The 17,611-nt window shown below is 40.6% G+C and overlaps 1 protein-coding gene across 3 annotated transcripts in view; it reads right to left on the bottom strand.

Annotated features, from left to right (window-relative positions):
• Window positions 1-17,317, bottom strand: part of ERG (ETS transcription factor ERG) — a 110,067-nt gene extending 92,750 nt beyond the window's left edge. The window contains exon 1 of one of the 3 annotated variants that reach the window (XM_089910248.1): window positions 16,429-17,317. In XM_089910248.1, coding sequence (XP_089766374.1) covers window positions 16,429-16,446 — 18 coding nt within the window. In that variant the 5' untranslated portion in view covers window positions 16,447-17,317. The remainder of the gene's footprint in view (window positions 1-16,428) is intronic. The other 2 variants (XM_089910246.1, XM_089910247.1) reach the window with 2 other exon arrangements.
• Window positions 17,318-17,611: the final 294 nt, after the last annotated feature.

Here is a 17,611-nt window from a genome sequence, read left to right as displayed (position 1 = left end):
TCAGGGTCTTGCTTTCTGAGTTTGCATTCATTTGCTTCACACAGTGCCTCCTCCTGCCATGAGTGGGTAAAAACCTCCTTACCCTCCAGAGCAGGAGCTGTGAGAGGAAAGCAAATGGACCAACTCTTGCATCACAGGGATTTAGACCATCTCTGTATTTGCAGCCAAGTTGATGCCAGCAAGGGATTCCACTGGGCCAATTCTCCCAGTCACCCGGCGAGCTTTTTGGTGACTTAGCCTGAGGCAAGGTGGAGAGGGGCTGGAGTCACTCGAGCTGGCCAACTTTCCATCCCAGAGTGAACATCGGGTGTACTTCAAGTAGACGAGGGCACACACAAACAACATGACCAAAGTCCCTGACTGGTTCTTGATTTAAGTTTGCATTTCTTTCCCAAGAAAATCTTGCAGAGCTTCCACGTCAGTGACAAGATGAAGTTCAATTTTACTTACAGTCAGATTCATTTCATAAGACATAAAAGCAGAATGTTTAGGGGCAGTCCATGTTTCTGGTTCCAAATCCTCTATGTATATATAACCTCGGCAAATATACAGACTGAAGACAAAAAATAAATCATAGTGCCTGACGGTCACACAGTTTATGACGCCGTTTTATGCCTTAAAACAGTGCAGTTTCAACTCGAGGACATTATGAAAAAAGCCACAGGAATCATTTTTTTTATAAGATGTAAACAGCACACCCAACCATTAGTCTAGACTGAGCAGACAGGAGGAGGGTGACTTGCTGCCTAAGTCCTCACGTGACTCTGATGAGCTGGTGTGGGCTGCCCTAACCTTGTTACACTTCTTGACATTTACCAAGGAAAATGATGAGATCAGGGAAACCACAACATCAAACTCAGTATCTTGTGAAACTGAAACGGTTGCAGAGTAAACACTTTGCCTGACAGTGATTTTTGTTTTGATCATCATACTGGATTGAACGACATCCATGTTGTGCAGTTGTATGTTTTTTTCAATGAAACTAACTGCATTACACTTTCCAATATGGTATTGACACCCGAGGGATTTCTACCTAAGCATGAATGTTAGAATCCTAGCATCAGCACTTCAGCCATTAGACCTTGCCAATGAGTAGAGCCTCGCTCTTCTAATGGGCAAGAAACGCGCAGGAGAGAAGATCTACCTTGAAACCTACTTTGTCTCCTCCCTACCTGAAGAGCGGCCCCCAAGCCCACCTGGAACCTCAGAATGTGACCTTGTTTGGAAATAGGGTCTTTGCAGATGTAATTAAGGTAAGGATTGAGATGAGATTGGATTAGATTAGTATAGGCCCTGAATCCAAGGAGAGCATCCTTATAAGAGACCAAAGAGGACAGAGACTCAGAGAAGAAGGTGATGTGAAGACGACAGAGGCAGAGATGGAAGTGATGATGCAGCTACAGCCCCAGGAAGGTAAGGATTGTAGGAAAACACCTGGAGCTGGGAGAGAGGCATGGAGCGGATTCTCTTTCAGAACCTCCAGAACCAGCCCTGTTGACACCTTGATTTTGGACTTCAGGCCTCCTAAACTCTGAGAGAACAAATTCCTGATGTTTTAAGCACCCAGTTTGTGGTTATTTTCATGGGAGTCCTAGGATATACTAATACACTACCTGTAGATGCTGTTTGTAACAGTTTACCATCTCCGGGCATTATATGGCCCATTAATTGACTTATAGAGTTAGTATAGTTTCCAAAAGTGCTTGAAGGGAACTCCCAGATTACAGCAACCAGATAGCCTGAATTTTCAAGAACAATACTAACTTTACAAAGCTTTTCATGTAAACTCCTTTGTCTGACCGTGCCCTGATTTTTCTGCTTAGGAAAATGTGTCTCTTCTACCACTGGGGGAAAAATGTCTGATTCACCTTCTAATGAATGTCATGATCAGGAGGGAAGGTGTTTTGACAAACATCTTTAAATCTCTCAACGTTCGTTTGAAAAGACTGTTAGAAGTTAAAACAAAAAAACAGCCAATGGAAATTAAAACCTAACTTTTTAGTATGTTTTTCCAGCTAACATATGTGGGCAAATTTTTCAAATTATGATTGCTTCATATATATATATATATATATATATATATATATGGAATCCAATTTTATCACCTGGCTTAGATAAGTTGGTTGTTAATTGCTATTCAAGTTAATTTTTCTCATAAAGCAGATTATCTTGCAATTGAATACAAAGAACTTAGCTATTTATGAAAATGTTCTCCCATATATATATATATATATATATATATGAAGCAATCATAATTTGAAGTATAGTGAAGTATATGAAGTATATATGAAGTATAGTGATTTACAATGTTGTGTTAGTTTCAGGTGTACAGCAAAGTGATCAGTTATACATATATCTATTCTTTTTCAGATTCTTTTCCATTATAGGTTATTACAAGATAGTAAATCTAGTTCCCTGTGCCATACTGTAGGTCCTTGCTGTTTATTTTATATACAGTAATGTTTATTCGTTCATCCCAAACTCCCAATTTATCCCTCCCCGCTGCTTCATGTATATTCTTTCCCTAACAAAATCCTCATTCTCTTAGAAGTTTCTTTCAATTATCCTAAAGAAAATTAAGAATTTCCTGACCCAAAGGAGAACTGGGTTGAGACACACTGGGCTTCTCAATGGCCAGTTAAGTTTCTTCCAACATTTTGGCTCCCAAATAAAAGTTGTTTCCTTCTCTTCAACTCCTAAGATACTAGATCATGGTGTTTGTTAGGAGAGGGCCAAAGTCAGACCTCTTCTAATGACATATACTGCCAAAGACATGCTTCCCTCAGGGAAAGATTTTGGTACCCATTTATCGTTGTGTTCACTCATTCAGCAAATATTTATGAGTCAGCACTTTATGTGCTAGGCACTGAAGAAACAACAGTAAGACAAATATTTGAATTATTAGACTGAAAAATTATTAGATTGGAAATTCATTTAAGAACTCTTACCAAGATAACCAAATTCTGTAGGTTTTAGGAAAGATCACATTTTCCTTGGCTTATATATAATACTTTGACCATCAAGCTCACTGTTAATAATATGTTTGCTAACTTTGAAATTTCAGTAGGGAATCCAATTTTACTACCTGGCTTAGATAAGCTGGTTGTTAATTGCTATTAATCTTTCTCATAAAGCAGAATTATCTTGCAATTAAATACAAAAGAACTTAGCTCTTCATGAAAATGTTGTCCCACATCATATCCATTGCAGATGTTAACTATATAATAATTGCAGTACTGGAAGAGCTGCCTGATTCACCAATGAGCAAGGAAACCCTCCGTGTGAACCAGTACATTGGATATCAGCACATGTGTTTAAGGGATCAAGTTACAGCTTCACTGAAATTTCTAAGGAGTGACTGCAGTTAACAAAAGAAGAAAATCAAACGGTGCCCATCGTAATCCATTAAACACAACTTTTCATGACTTTGTACCCAGGAGGACTTTTTGCATAGGGGGTTGTTAACAGCTGAACCTTTAGAGAAGCCAATGCACACCTTGGAGAAGCACTGGGAGGTGCTGCCACTCAGTAAAAGCAAAATTGCTGCTTGGTTTTGCCGCATCCAAACAAGTGTCACGTAACAAAATTCAGGCTCTGAGAACTGTATTTCTGCTTTTAGTTTTCACATGGAAGCATCTCGAACCACGGGCCGGCACAGACATGTGCATTGATCGGGCACGTGCTCACAAATGTTCAAAACCCCATTAGGTTCTGGGAAGCCCAACGATCACCAAACCTTCCCAAGCCCAGGCAGGTTCTTTAAGATAACACACACTTATGTCTAACATCTTGCATTCAAACTGGACACAGGGGCACGCAAGACATTGGTCCCAAGACATAGTAATAATTCTGTCTTCTGATCAAGAAGTACAACTTCTCTCCGAACCTTGCGGAGGGCGACTTTACGATGCTTTGCATGTAAGAAATCAGTAAGTGCTCATTGAATTAAATGAATTACTTCTCTATGATGTTATCAGCTCACTAATTAATGCACTTGTTCATGCGTTTATCATCCAGGCAGATATTCATTTACTCATTGAACAGACATTATTAAAAGCCTGCCGCTTACCAGGCATGGTCAGCACAGATAAAAGATTACAGGACCCCAGCCATATAACTTAGGGCATAGGGGGCTGAACTTTAACAAGCAATGTTTTGAGAGTTTCTGTTTTTCAATGAGGTCCCATAGATTCCTAAACATGAACATTCACTGGCGATATGGTAAATCAGTAGACGTCTGCTTGCCTCTAAAGAATGTGTCAGCCAAAGTAGTTGGCTCAAAATAGCACTTGACTCCTTCCATGCTAGGACTACTCCAGAGACCAGCTGTGGCTCCCCACTGCAAGAACACATTCATTCCTTCAATCAATCATTCATTCATTCATTCATTGGCACAGGCCAGAGAAAAGGCAAGGAAAGAGACAGTGAGTATCCTGCAGCCCTCCATCTTGGTTTTCTTTTTGGATCGTCAGAACGGTTGGATTTCTGGGCTCAAAAAAATGCAGCTGAGTTCAGCTGCTGAAAATTTGGTTAATTTGTTGCTTGAATTCCTAAATGGACTCACAGTGGTGACTCTGTTATATTTATTCTACTATCCTCAAATGAATGGCACGAGAAAGAAACCAATTACATAGAGGGAAACACTTTCGTCTCTTTAGAAGAAGCTATAAATATCTAAAGGGTATTGGAGGAATCCATTCAAAAGATGAACAGTAGAAACAAACACAATCAAGAATTGATTACTTCAAACAAAGCAAATAAGATATGACAGTAAATTAAATAATAAGAATGAGACTAGGATGAGTAACCAAGAAGAGCTCACATTAGTGAACATTTTTTGCACACAAAAACACATTACTGTTCAAGCATGGACATGTATGAAGCTGTTGGATCCTTGAACCACCACCAACAAGCAAGCGTTATTATCACTACTGAGTCTATTTTACAGATGAGAAAAATGAGGCACAGAAAAGTGAAATGCCCTGGCAACACTCGTTGGAACAAGGGTCAGCCCTAGGCACTCTGGTTGTGCTCCAGAATAAGACACCGGGTCCTTAGGAAGGGATATGGGGCCTTAATCTCTAGAGGGGGTCATAAAAGTTCAGTCCTCATTCCTCTTTTCTTCACTATCCTGGAAAAAAAAGGGAATGAAAAAGGACTGCTGAAATGAGTTTAATTTCTCCAATTTTATTATGCTTTTTAAAGAATATATCTGTGTGCATGGAAAACAGGCAAAAGAATTCAAGAAGAATCAAATCTTAGCAGACCCCTGATGGTGCAATATCAATTAATTTAACTTCCTTTTCTAAATTATTTTCTAAGCTCCTACAATAATTGTTTTGGAAATGGGGGAAAAGAACAAAGTTTTTATTATCATTTTGTTGTTCAAAAAATATTTTATCCTGTGGGTTTATTAAACCTGTATTCAGGTTGAAGAAAACAAAACAGAACAAAAGCAACCGCCATCCTCAGGCAGGCAGTGGTGATTTTCAGAGAGGATGTCCAAAATGAGTCTACCAGCTATAAGGCCCTGCCCAGCACCACACAACTGTGATTCCCGTGGCACCGGAACCAATACAGACTCAGGAGATCAGAGAAGGCATTTAGAAAAAAAGCAGAAGTGGTAGGAGGCAGCATCTGGAAGGAAACATGTAGGGAGATGCCTTGTGGAGTTTCACTAAAAGGTAACAAAACTGCACAATGAAGGTGGGGGGGGCAAGTACAGAGGAAGAAAGATCTTCATTCAAACAGGAGGCTCCTGAGATGTTACCGGTGTCTTCCAACAAGATGAGCAAAAGCATATAAACAAATGGGTCTCCAAAAGAAAAATATCACTTTGGCAGCTTCATGTCAATTCCACCAAAATATGTGCCTTGAGTGACTGTGTAAATAAAATCATTGGAGTATGTTCATGTACTAGCACCTTCATGAGACAGTACTACATCTAACCACGTCTGGCAGCTTCTCAGGGTCAGATCTAATCTCTGCCTCCCCCTGGACAGCCATCAACATCTACAGAATACATACTGGACGGAGAATCTCTATTGGACACTGTCCTCTTGTCCATTTCAATGCAAAGCTCACAGGCGCTTTCTGATCATCAAAGGAGGCACTTTAGCATGAAGTAACCCGACGATTAACAGCGGCTCAGTGTTCTGATTATTTCAGGGACCCGTAGGAGATCAGGGTGGAGCTGTAGGTTTCCATGCGTAGAGTAAGTAAACATCACTCTTTGGAGTTTTGCCAGTGCTTGAGCCGAGTGGCTTTCAGGTGCTATTTATTTTGTTTAGTTTATTGTTCAGTGTTACTGTTTGTTGACTTGATATATTTTTCCCCCCACAAAGGGGCCAGTCGGTAAGAACATATCCTGTAAGTGGAAAATTGATGATTCCCTATTGTTCAGTGTTTGTGTGTGGTGGTTTTATTTGCTTTGGTTCAAATGACCTAAACAATGCATTCATTGGAATTTAACAACTGGTGTAAAATCAGCACAGAGAACAATCTGTGCGCTGAGATTTTTGTACCCAAATCGGGTGATCTCTGCTTGACTAAAGAAAGCAAAATCTAAAATGACCTTTACATCTAAATAACCACAGAAAGGAAAACCACTGACTGAATCTCAAAGAGGCGCATTTTTCAACAAATACAAAAACAGACTCATGCATCATTCTCCTTGATTCCAAGGAGGCTAAAGTGCCCACAGGGCACAAGTCTTACTCATGGACATGTCTAATCTAGTTACCCTCCTCTGTGTAAAATCCAACCAGCAGACAAGACCAAGGATGAAAACAAGGGTCTAAAGCCATTACCTTAGAAACATCGTATTTTCACCTACTTCAAGACAGTGAATTCTGCCAGAAAATCTGTAGCAATAGGCTCATTCCCCTTGGAGGGGAGCGAACGCATCACAAACTGTGCATTCGCAAAGGAAGCTTCCATCGGGAGCTCTTCCTGCATTGGTGCGTCTCTGGTCGGGTTGGCTATCTGTGTAGGAAGTGGACGCAGGAAGTATCTGTCTACAAACCCTTTATCCTCAAGGTAATTGCTACAGCAGCATTTTACTGTTTACTAAAGCAGTAAACATGTGATCTAAAAAAAGATGTTTTCCATCTCCAAAGAACAAGGCTTAAAAAAATTGTATGTGCACTTATTTCATAATCAGCTTCTTATCAAAACCGTCGGCAATATGACCGTGCTTCCAAGAGTGAGTGAGTCAATGGGAACAGCTTTTGGGGTAGAACAGAAGCTTCTCTCTCAGGGATGCCCAAAAAACAAAGCCTGGTTTTCTTTACTGAGATGCTACTCTAGCATAGTAAATTTTATTTCTCTTCTAAGCTTAACACAGGCTTAACAGAGTCAGGGTCTTTGGCTGAACAGGTAAAGTGAACAAGACTTTCCATGTTAACTCAAACTGGTAGAATGGATAGCCCATAAAATCACTTGTATTTGACCTTGGGCAACATTCATCTTTTTTATGTGGATATAAATATGCTTCTAGCCCTAAGAGTTCACACAAGAAGAAGTTAAAGATAGAACTCAAACATGGACGTGTGGCTACTGCTTTTGATGACTTTTACCTGGGGCAGGCAGAGCCTCCTGCCAATCTTCTCTTTATTTCTTTATTCCAGATGAAAAGCTTGTGAGCCTTCACTGTCCCAGGTTTCCTGGGATGACAGGAGTGATTGGGTATCTGTGAGAGGCAGTGTGGGGTGAATGGAAACGGGTCCGAGGAGAACCCTTGAGCACTGGAGATGTTCCGGGGGGTCCTCTCCATCATTACTGTTGTCCTTTATGTTTTGAAAAGCTCTTGTTGGGTTGTTAACTATTGCAGAGAGGAAGAAAGAGGAGGGAAGGAGCATGAGAGTGAGAAGTACAGAGAGAAGCAGAGGGTAGCAAGGCCCCAAATTTCTTCTCCAGGACCGGCCATGCAGAGGCTCAGGCAGACTCCTCAGCAAGCACCTCCTAGCACTGTCTTAGGTCATCTCCAATACAGATAAAGCACTGTGAATAACTGAGAACTCACTGTTCTGTAAGAGTCTTTATTTCTTAATAAAGAGAAAAGAACATGTTAATCAGAGGAAAATTGGCTACTTGAAAAAAGAAAAAAAAAAGAATCAATTCACAACCTGTTGTAGAAATTGAAAAAGAAAAAAAAAACTTCTATGGATTTCCTGATTTTATTCCTAGAAGGAAAATTGATTTGACTCGAGTGAATAATAAAATTAGCTAACAAGTATTAAGTACCTCTAATGTGCTCCATACAATTCCAACTCGGTTCATCTCCCCATAGCCCTGTGAAGTAGAAACTGTGGTTACTGCTTTTTACAGATGGAAATACCCAGAGATCGTGAGGTGAGGGGCCTGTCCAGGGTGAAATGCCAGGAAGACCATTTCTATCTTCCCGAGAAGGAACTAAGGCCTGGAGAGGTGCCTTCACCTGCTGAGGCCCTACAGCGTCAACTGCAGCCTCAGCCGGTCTCTCTCAGGCCAGCCTCTTCCCACTTCCCCTCCCTAGCCTCCACATCTATGCCTCCCTTTCCTTGTGAACAAGATAAGACCAACCCTTTCCCCACAGAGGCTATTTTAAGGATGCTGTGAAGAAATAGAGTCTTCAGGGCCTCCCTGGGCATAAGATAAAACACGGCTGGGCTCGCTCTATTTCACCTTCATGCTTCTGATGCTCTTGGGAACATCAGGTAACACCCACATACAACACAGATCCAAAGGGGACTTCGCAATATAAAACCACACACACTTTTTTTTTTTTAACTCGGAGCAACATATTAGGAAATCTACCTCAAATTGAGACACAAACTAATCGTGTTGACAAATTCCCAAGTGTTGTTTCAACAGTTTCCTCTTCCTCAAAGGTGAGCATCACATGCCTACAGCTAACTTTAAAAAATAAAAGTCAACAAGACCCAATGGGATCCAAAGGGAACACGACGGTAAAGTCCCTATTGGCTGATGATTTCAATTAATGGACTTGGGGGCATGTGGATGAGGGCGATGGGGGGCAGATTTTGTCTTCAGTGGTGACTCTGTTTCAGTACTTGCTAAATTAAAAAACCCCATCAGTTTGCTATACTGTAATTTTATAATGGAAAGACAGATGTTAAATCATCAAGGTGGAGTGATTTAAAGGCCACTGTGTTAGATTCAGGAGTGCGAGTTCTTTGCACATGTTAGAAATGTTCTTTATTTTATGTCCCAGAAATTGACGTGCATTGTCTTGAACAAAATCATTTGAAGTAACAGCACTGATGTTAATGTTATGATTGGATTATGATGTGGCTTTAAAAATAAATAATTTTGCTTGGCCTTGGCATTTCTTTTCTAAACGTCTCGGCACTTATCTGTGCCCAACAGCAGATTACCGTTCTTCCCAGAGTCTAATTCCATGAACACCCCTGCGGAAAGACTTGGTAAGGCCTGATGGAAAACTCAGAGACGTGGGCAAGGAAGCTGATACTTGGGGTGAGGAAACAAATCAGCAGCTGATCTGGAATCTGCAACCACGGGCCCCTTGGATATTGCCAAATATGGAAAGAATTCTTGGCACCAAGCAAGTGGAGAATGGGGTGCTAGAGTTTTAGCTGTTCAGTTTTCTAGTGCTTTATCTTAATTAGCCAGTGAGAGCATAATAATTGTTGGCTGTGGGCTTTTTCACACAAGAGTGGTAACATAAGTTAGCCAATTATAATAATTTTCATTATTTAATGTATCACACTATATCGTTTAATACACCATTTTTTTTTTCCTGCACAGTAATTTATTATTTGGAGCTAAGTAAGGCAAATAGCAGGAAAAAAAAGATCAGATGATGATAAATTGAGGGGAAACAGATTTGTGTGCCCGAGCAAGTTTCCTAGCCTCTCTGATCCTCTATCCTTCTCTGGACAAAAAGCACCAGGATGCAGGCTGTGGTGAGCATCTCACGAGATAATGTGAGCATCCAGCACAGAGTCTGGCCTGGAATAAGCCGTTACAAGGATGATATTAATTTGCATTATGAATTCAAGCTACAAGATCTACCTTTTAAAAACGCTTTTCTCTATGATCTTTTCAACAGCAATTTAATTCTATGTAGTTAATTTGTATTTAAACTAGGAGAGATATCTCTAAAGAAATACATCTATTTAAAATCTGCAATAATGACTGCAGATTTTACTAATATCTTAACTTTCTCTTGATGATCTTAAAGGATTTTAATCAAAATTTATTTTTCAACAACTATTTATTGAACCCCTATGCTTTGCCAGGCTCTGTCAAGGACACAAAAGAGATGGACAGACTATCACAAGAAAACAGGTTCTATTGTTTACATAGGTAGACAAAAAGTAGAGTCACACAAACACAAGCAAAGCTGGGAGCATGTGTCGCCAAGAAAGAAAACAAAGCAGGAGAGAGTGGACAAAATGAGGAATGTTCTTAAACTTTATAAAACATGCCTCAGCCAAGTTCAATAGGGGAAATATGTGGGAAATAAGTGATCAAACAGGGAATGAAAGTGTGAATAAGAAAAAGATCCAGAGGTCACAGTGGCCACTAGTTGAAATAGGTTCACAGCAAAAAAAAAAAAAAAAAAAAAAAAAAAGTGGAATGAAATACTATAATTACGGAAATACAAATAAAAATGAGACTCCATTTTTGCCTGTCACAATGGCAAAGATTCAAAGAGTGAAATATTCAGAGTTGTTATGAGTTCTGTGGAACTGGCCTTATCTGTGGCTACAAGTGGGAACTGGTACAGCCCTTCTAGAGGGTAAAGTGGTCATTTATTTTTTAAACTGGCAAATATTTAAATTTGGCAGAGACTTTAAAAATATGTACACCCATTGGTCCAATGATTCCTTTTCTAAGCACTAACACTAATAAATTTTTTTTAAATTACATAAAGGGTACATTGCAATGTAATTGGTGAAAAACTGAAAGCAATATTATTTCCTACAATAGGATATTGGTTATATAAATCATAATACTTATTTTAAATGGAATATAATTAAGCATAAAAATTCTGCTTATTAAAAAATTGTAGTGACATGGGGAAATGTTTGTAAAACAATGTTAACTGAGATGAGCAGGACAGTCAGGGCGACAAAAGGACAGACAGAAACACACAGTAGGAAGACACACACCAAATGCTGGTAATTTTCTCTGACTGCCTGGGACTGGGAACAATTTATATTGACTCTGTAATGATTTCTTTTTTCATTTTCTCTACAGTGAGAATGTTTTATTACTGTAATTTGTACAAAATAACAAGATGCATTTTTCAAAATTAATGAGAATACAGGACAGTGGAGGATTCCAGTAACCCTGTTCCTGCCCTAATCAGAAGCAAGAGGCACTGCAGGCCTCCGCCCTCCTTCAGCAACGAAGCAAACAGCCTCCGTCCTCAGAACAGGACTAAACCAACCCTCTGATCACCCATGCCTTGAGGGACCCCCCGGACACTCCGCCTGCCCAGGTGTTTGGTCCTTGCCCCTCACCTCTCCAGGCTCCCATGTGTCCTGCCCTGGCTGGGACACCGCAGTAATGACCTGTGGAAGAGACCTGTTATTCTCCCTGTCTCTTCAAAAGCATTAGCACAGAGTCTGTGTGCCTCTGGGCTTCACAACTGAAGCCGGGTAATGGAACACATAGAGAGAATTCAGAGCAGGGCCAGAAAGACAGTGCAATTTATCAGCAAAGGTTAGATGGACTTGGATTGTCCGATGGCGTCTGCCATTTACTGAGCACCTACTAAAGGCTCTCCCACCCTGGACTCGCATCAGGACGGTCATTATAATCCCACCTACAGGTGAGGAAACGGAGCTCAGACAGGTTAGGGCCCTTGCCCAGGGTCACGTGACTAGGAAGGGTTCAAATGCAGGTGTGTCCGTGGCCACATAACATAAGTAAAGAAATCTCAGAGGTGACGGGGGGACAAAGTCCCCTGAGAAGAGAAGAGCCATCCTCTAACCTGTGGGGACAAAAGGCGGGGATGCTGCATTTGAGGCATTCCCTAAGCCCTAGGAAAAAATCCTGCTGGAGCAGATGTGCCACCACCATTGGAAAGGCCTGGAGACTGTCTCTGTCAAACCCTCTTCTCGGAAGATTTTACACTGCAGAGAAACTCTCTGCTCCTGGCTTTCCAACGGCCTCCTGTATTGTGATTCTCTTCTGCGTCAGCTGTTAAATCTGCCAGGGTATTGGGATGCCAAAGCGGAATGTTCTGCTTTGGGTCTCCCCTCCCACAGAGGGAACCTTATTCTGAAATTCTAAACACAGAAGTAATATTTTCCTGAAAGCATCAGGAACGGTTGTTTCATTTATTTATTTTATTTCTACTTATGGTTTTTCAAGAGACATCGACAAGCGTATGTATGTGTCGGGGTGGAGGAGAGATTTAAGCAAAGATCTGTTTTGTAAAAAAAAAAAAAAAAATTTAATGAAATAATCACTTTAAAGAAAATATAGATAATTAAAAAACAGTTCAGACTTCCAGAACATTCTCTGAGAGTACTGCAGTCCTCCATAAGTATATTTCATGGGAAGAATGATCCACAAATTCTATCCTTTCCAATTCTCCTTTCCACGGCCACTGAGGCAGCATGCCCAGCCTCAGAGAGAGCTGTAGGAGGAAGAGTGCTGTATCCCGTCCAGAGGGGGCAAACTGTATCCAGAGCCACCCACAGATTCAAGCAGCAAGTCATTTTAAGATAACGGCCCATAATTCCACCTTTAGGCCAGTGTTCTAGAAACATGACATTCACATAGTGGTGCAACAGTATTTTCCGTTTTCTATTCCTTCCACTGTCACAGAGTCCTCTAAAGTAACAAGGGATGAAACAACTGAAATTCCACTTGAGCCAATGAGTTGTTGAAAATTTATATGCCCTAGAGCTATTAAGCTCATTCATCACATCCCTTAAAATCCTATATATGAACTTCCTTCATATAACCCTGAGCTTTTAATTTTAAACAAGTTTGCTTCACACATGATAGCAAATATTCAGCAAGAGCCTGCTATGTGCAAGCCATGAAATACGTAAAAGATGCTTCATGTTTTTAAATTAACTTTTTTTTTACTGAAGTATAGTTGATGTACAATATTATATAAGTACAATATAGTGATTCCCAATTTTTAAAGGTTCTATTCCATTTCTAGTTATTATAAAATATTGGCTATAATCCCTGTGCTGCACAGTATATCCTTGCAGCTTATTTTATATATAATGGTTTGTCCTCTTCATCCCCCACCCCTACGTTACCCCTCCTCCCTTTCCCCTCCCCACTTGTAACCACAAGTTTGTTCTCCATATCTGTGAGTCTGCTTCTTTTTCTTATTTGTTGTAGTTTTTAGATTCCACCTATAAGTTATACCATGGTGATCATCAAAACCCTCCAACCTCTGTCAAATCAAAGAAAGGAACTTCTTTAAACAGCTCATTGACACCGTAATCGTGCTCTCCCTCAGCAAGCCTTGTTAGTAACTTTCCATCCCCTGATTCTAAGATGCTCTCCACTCACGCTGCTCTTTGCAGTTTGCTCTCTCCTGGTCTTCCAGTGCCAGATCTGTGATAAAGGAAAATGCCCACAATCCCCTCTTAAAGACTAAGGACCTCTAAACTCTAGGATCAGGGGCTGTAACCTGGGGTTCACGGACCACCCAAGGAGTCCAAGGACAGAACTGGATTTCAATAGTATTAGCTGTCCTTGTCACTCTATGTATTGCCTTTCCTGCATTTTAAAATCATTCATCTGAGAAGGGATTGCAGGCTTCATTAGACTTCCCGAGTGGCCCAAGGCATAACAAAGGATCAGGGAAGTCTCTGGGAGATTGGATTAAAAATCCTAACCGAAGCAAAATCAAGTTCCAAGGCTAACAGCTGGCTGCTTGGAGTCTGTAAGCAAAGGCAGCCCTGTTTTGTGCAGAAGGAAGGGAGGGGGTTGTAAAGCACCCCCCAGGTATCATCAGGTGGCCCCAGAAGAAGTGGAAGCACCAAAACTGATTTGTGAATTACATGTGGGAACATCACTTTTGATGCTTACGTTTTTATTAGAACTCTTAATCTGATCTTAAAATCCACGGCCCTTTAAGGATAAACCAACTGACATACTCACATAAACTCATAAGATTCCTTTACTTCTTCCCATGGAAACACTCTGTTACCATTTCCAAAATACCAAGGGAAAATGATGGTGAGAATCATAAAGACGGGATAAAAACATAGTGCCTCATAGGGTCTTATAGACATTCACGCCAAAAAAAAAAAAAAAATCCAGAGATGCAGAGACCAACTTAACAGATTCTGTGCATCTGATGCTTGATGGACTAATTGATCTATTTACTGAAACAACAAAAAACAGAGTGCGTTTGAGACTGGAAATTGCCCGTATGACAGACTTTCCTAATTCCAACGGACAGCCGTAATTTTCCCTATGCTAATTTGAGCTTTGCACTAACATAATTAAAACTGCAGTCAACAGACTCAGGCCTCCTTTTTTCCACTCTATAAACAAGTCTGTAAAGTCATCTCACTACTTTACCCAGGAAGCCTAGCAGAACATTTCTCAAAGGAAGTTACCTATAAAGAGGGGCTATTTTATTTTAACAGAGGATTAAAAAGAGTCTACTTGAAGCCATTTTGAAAGTTCACTTAAGCTATATATGATACACAGATAATGCAGTGTAATCAAATGTTAAAGTAAGCATAATCTCCTGGGTAAGTGGAAACTGTTTCCCAAAATTCATCCTGAAAAACACAAAGCGTTCAAGCTTCAAAAATATCTTCATCTTTTCAGAAACGTATACTTTAAACAGTATGACACATTTGTATTCTATGCAAAACATACCCCACACCCTAAAGGATTGTCTGTTATTTCAATGTCCTTTAATACACTGATTTTTTTTGAAACACACACACACACACACACACACACACACACAATTGTACCCAAGCTATTCAAAATTTACAAAGAACATTAGATTCAACTGCTATGAAATATGGACACAAATAAGGGTAAAAATAAGAATTAAGAGGGCAGCATTTGGGGTTATAAAATCAAATAATTTCTACTCATATAGCTCAAAGCAGAGTACATCAAACCCTCAATTTTAAAATTCCTTTCTATACAGTTATACTTCAGCAGACTTCAATCCTTGAAGAAAGAAAAATCTCTGTAAGATTAAAATCTTTGATACATGATTTTTTAATATGTATTATTGAACATACCTTGAAAACCAAAACCTATCTTGAGAACTAGAAACTGAATAGAACTTCTGAAACATAGTTTATGCAATGGGTATTAATTAAATCCTCTCGCACAAAACATTTCAAATTCCAAATCAAAGAGGCTTTTAAAAATTGTCCTGGCCCAGTTCTGGGCAAACTTCTATATTCATGAGCTTTCAGATCAACTAAAACCCTTGATGAAAACACAACCAAATGCTTCTCACCTACATGCAGCAAAACTAAAGACACGCAACCCATAAAACTCGCTTTTTCCTCCATTCAGTATCTGTTTTTGCTCCTGACTTTTCTCATTTCTAGAAATGTCACCAAGGCGTGCTGGCCTTGAAAATATTGTGACAGACCACTTCACGGGCTCTATGCCGCCAACTTGCACTAACCATCAAACTGGCTTCAGTTCCAGGAATCAGACTACATTCACGTTTCTACCTCTGTGCATCCACCTCCACCTTAATCTCTATTTGCAAGAAAAACAAAACATCAGACCACACACCCCAGAGCACAGAGAACCAACCCGCAATTCCCACAAAGCAACCATCACGGAGAAGAAAGTCTATTCACAGTGCACCGAGGAGTAGGTACTTTATTAAAGATAAATACATAACCGAACAAACCGAATTACCACCATTTGCATTATGAGAACGCTCTGTTCTCAGCCTGAAGGTTCCAAAAATCAAGTCAACATTGGCATGTCCCATGACTGACAGCCACTTGCCAGGCATCTCTTCATTTCCACAGGGACCGGCTGGCACCCCTGATGGTAAGGAGGCCTTCAAGAACGTCCAAAAGTTCAACATTTCCAAGCCCATCTTTTTCTCCGACCCTGCCCTCCAAACTCTCCAAGTCCATTGCCTTCCAGCAGATACACATCCAGGCACCGCTAGAGATAGTTAAAGAATATGAAAATTCGGACGCGCTCTTTGAAAAGCTTTTGCAAAAGGTCATCCACAGCCCTCAACCGTGAATTTAGAAACCCCAATTTTTTTCTGAGTTTGAAGTTTTTAAGCCTTGCGGATGGTTGGAGTAGGAAAAAGGAAATTTACTAGGCAGTGCAAAGGAAATCTTGTTGTCCTCTATTGTGGCAGCGGGGGTGTTGCCCAATGCTAACTTATCTGCGTTGATAAAGGAAACCAAAGAAAAGAGTAACAAGCACAGAATTTGGTCAAATGAAAAGGAACCCTCTCCTTACCTTAATAGTGCTGGCCATAATGCAATCAAGTTTATTGATCGTTAATAAATGTTAATAATAATTATTGCTTCTCTCTGACCAGAAAGTAGTTTTGATGAGGTTGTTTAGAGCGGATGAGATTGTGCTAAGTCTGGGAAATGAAGTCAGTCAATGGCAGGAAGAGGTTTCTATTGGTCCTGGCCGCCCAGCCCGAAGAAACAGGATATTTGGGAGTGGAGAGATAAGAGACCCTGAAAACAATGTTGTTTTTCTTGATGATATGCAGCCAGGAGATTTTTTTTTTTCAATTAAAAAAAAAAAAGACATCAATTGCCTGGGCCTGGGATGACCACAGCAGGTGTGACCCAGTGTGCCGCTGTGTGACACGCCGCCCTGGGGCAGGATGCAGATGTGGCGGGACTCCGAGTGGCTTCACGTGGGCAGCGCGCTCCTCAAGGCCCCTGGGTGCGGACGGGACTCCTGGGCCTCTGTCTCCCCGGATGTGCCACACGCCTGGGTCACGGGGCCTAAGGCCCCTACCCCCTCCACTTTGCAGGTAGTGCTTATTTCATGTGAATAGGCGACGACGTTTAATAATAGCCATTCACCTGCTGATTTTTAACAACCTCCACTGGTTCAGCATCTCAAGTGAATGTTCCAGGACAGTTTCATTTTCTCCTTCCAAACATAAGTAATTGCTATCGGCTCCACGATAAAGTAGTTGAAAATGCAAAGACTCTAGAATGGAAGTAGCTAAGAGAAATAAAGAGGAAAATAAACCTGTCAAATCCTCATTTTCAAATATTTATTTAAAATCCAAGGCACTTAAATGACTACGAATGTTTTATAATGGCAGCAAGCTGGCCCCCTCTGACAAACGTCCAGGTTGCAGACAACAGACCCCAATAGAACTCTTGGCTACACAGAGATGCCACGTCCTCATTAAGTGTTTTAAAATCTGAGCTGTAAGTTCAGGGCCACACGTCTGTTTTCCACTCAGAGGAAATACAGCTAATTGTAGGCCTGAACATTCCTTAGAGGATTTCAGGCCTTTTAATTACTCATTTTCAGGAAATTACTTGTTCTCTGGAAGAAACAACATTTTGCTTTGAATCTAGCTACACTAAAGTTGGGCCAGTAAAGAGGTGTGGTCTCCATAGGGGACCCGCAGAACACAATAGACCAAACCCTGAGTCATCCAGCA

Source organism: Delphinapterus leucas, chromosome 4, assembly GCF_059928025.1.
Source record: "Delphinapterus leucas isolate spDelLeu-1000000601 "Yukka" chromosome 4, BTC_Dleu_Yukka2, whole genome shotgun sequence".
NCBI classification, from domain to species: Eukaryota; Metazoa; Chordata; class Mammalia; order Artiodactyla; family Monodontidae; genus Delphinapterus; species Delphinapterus leucas.
Note: the sequence above shows the minus strand (reverse complement) of the source record. Positions and strands in the feature narration are given on the sequence as shown.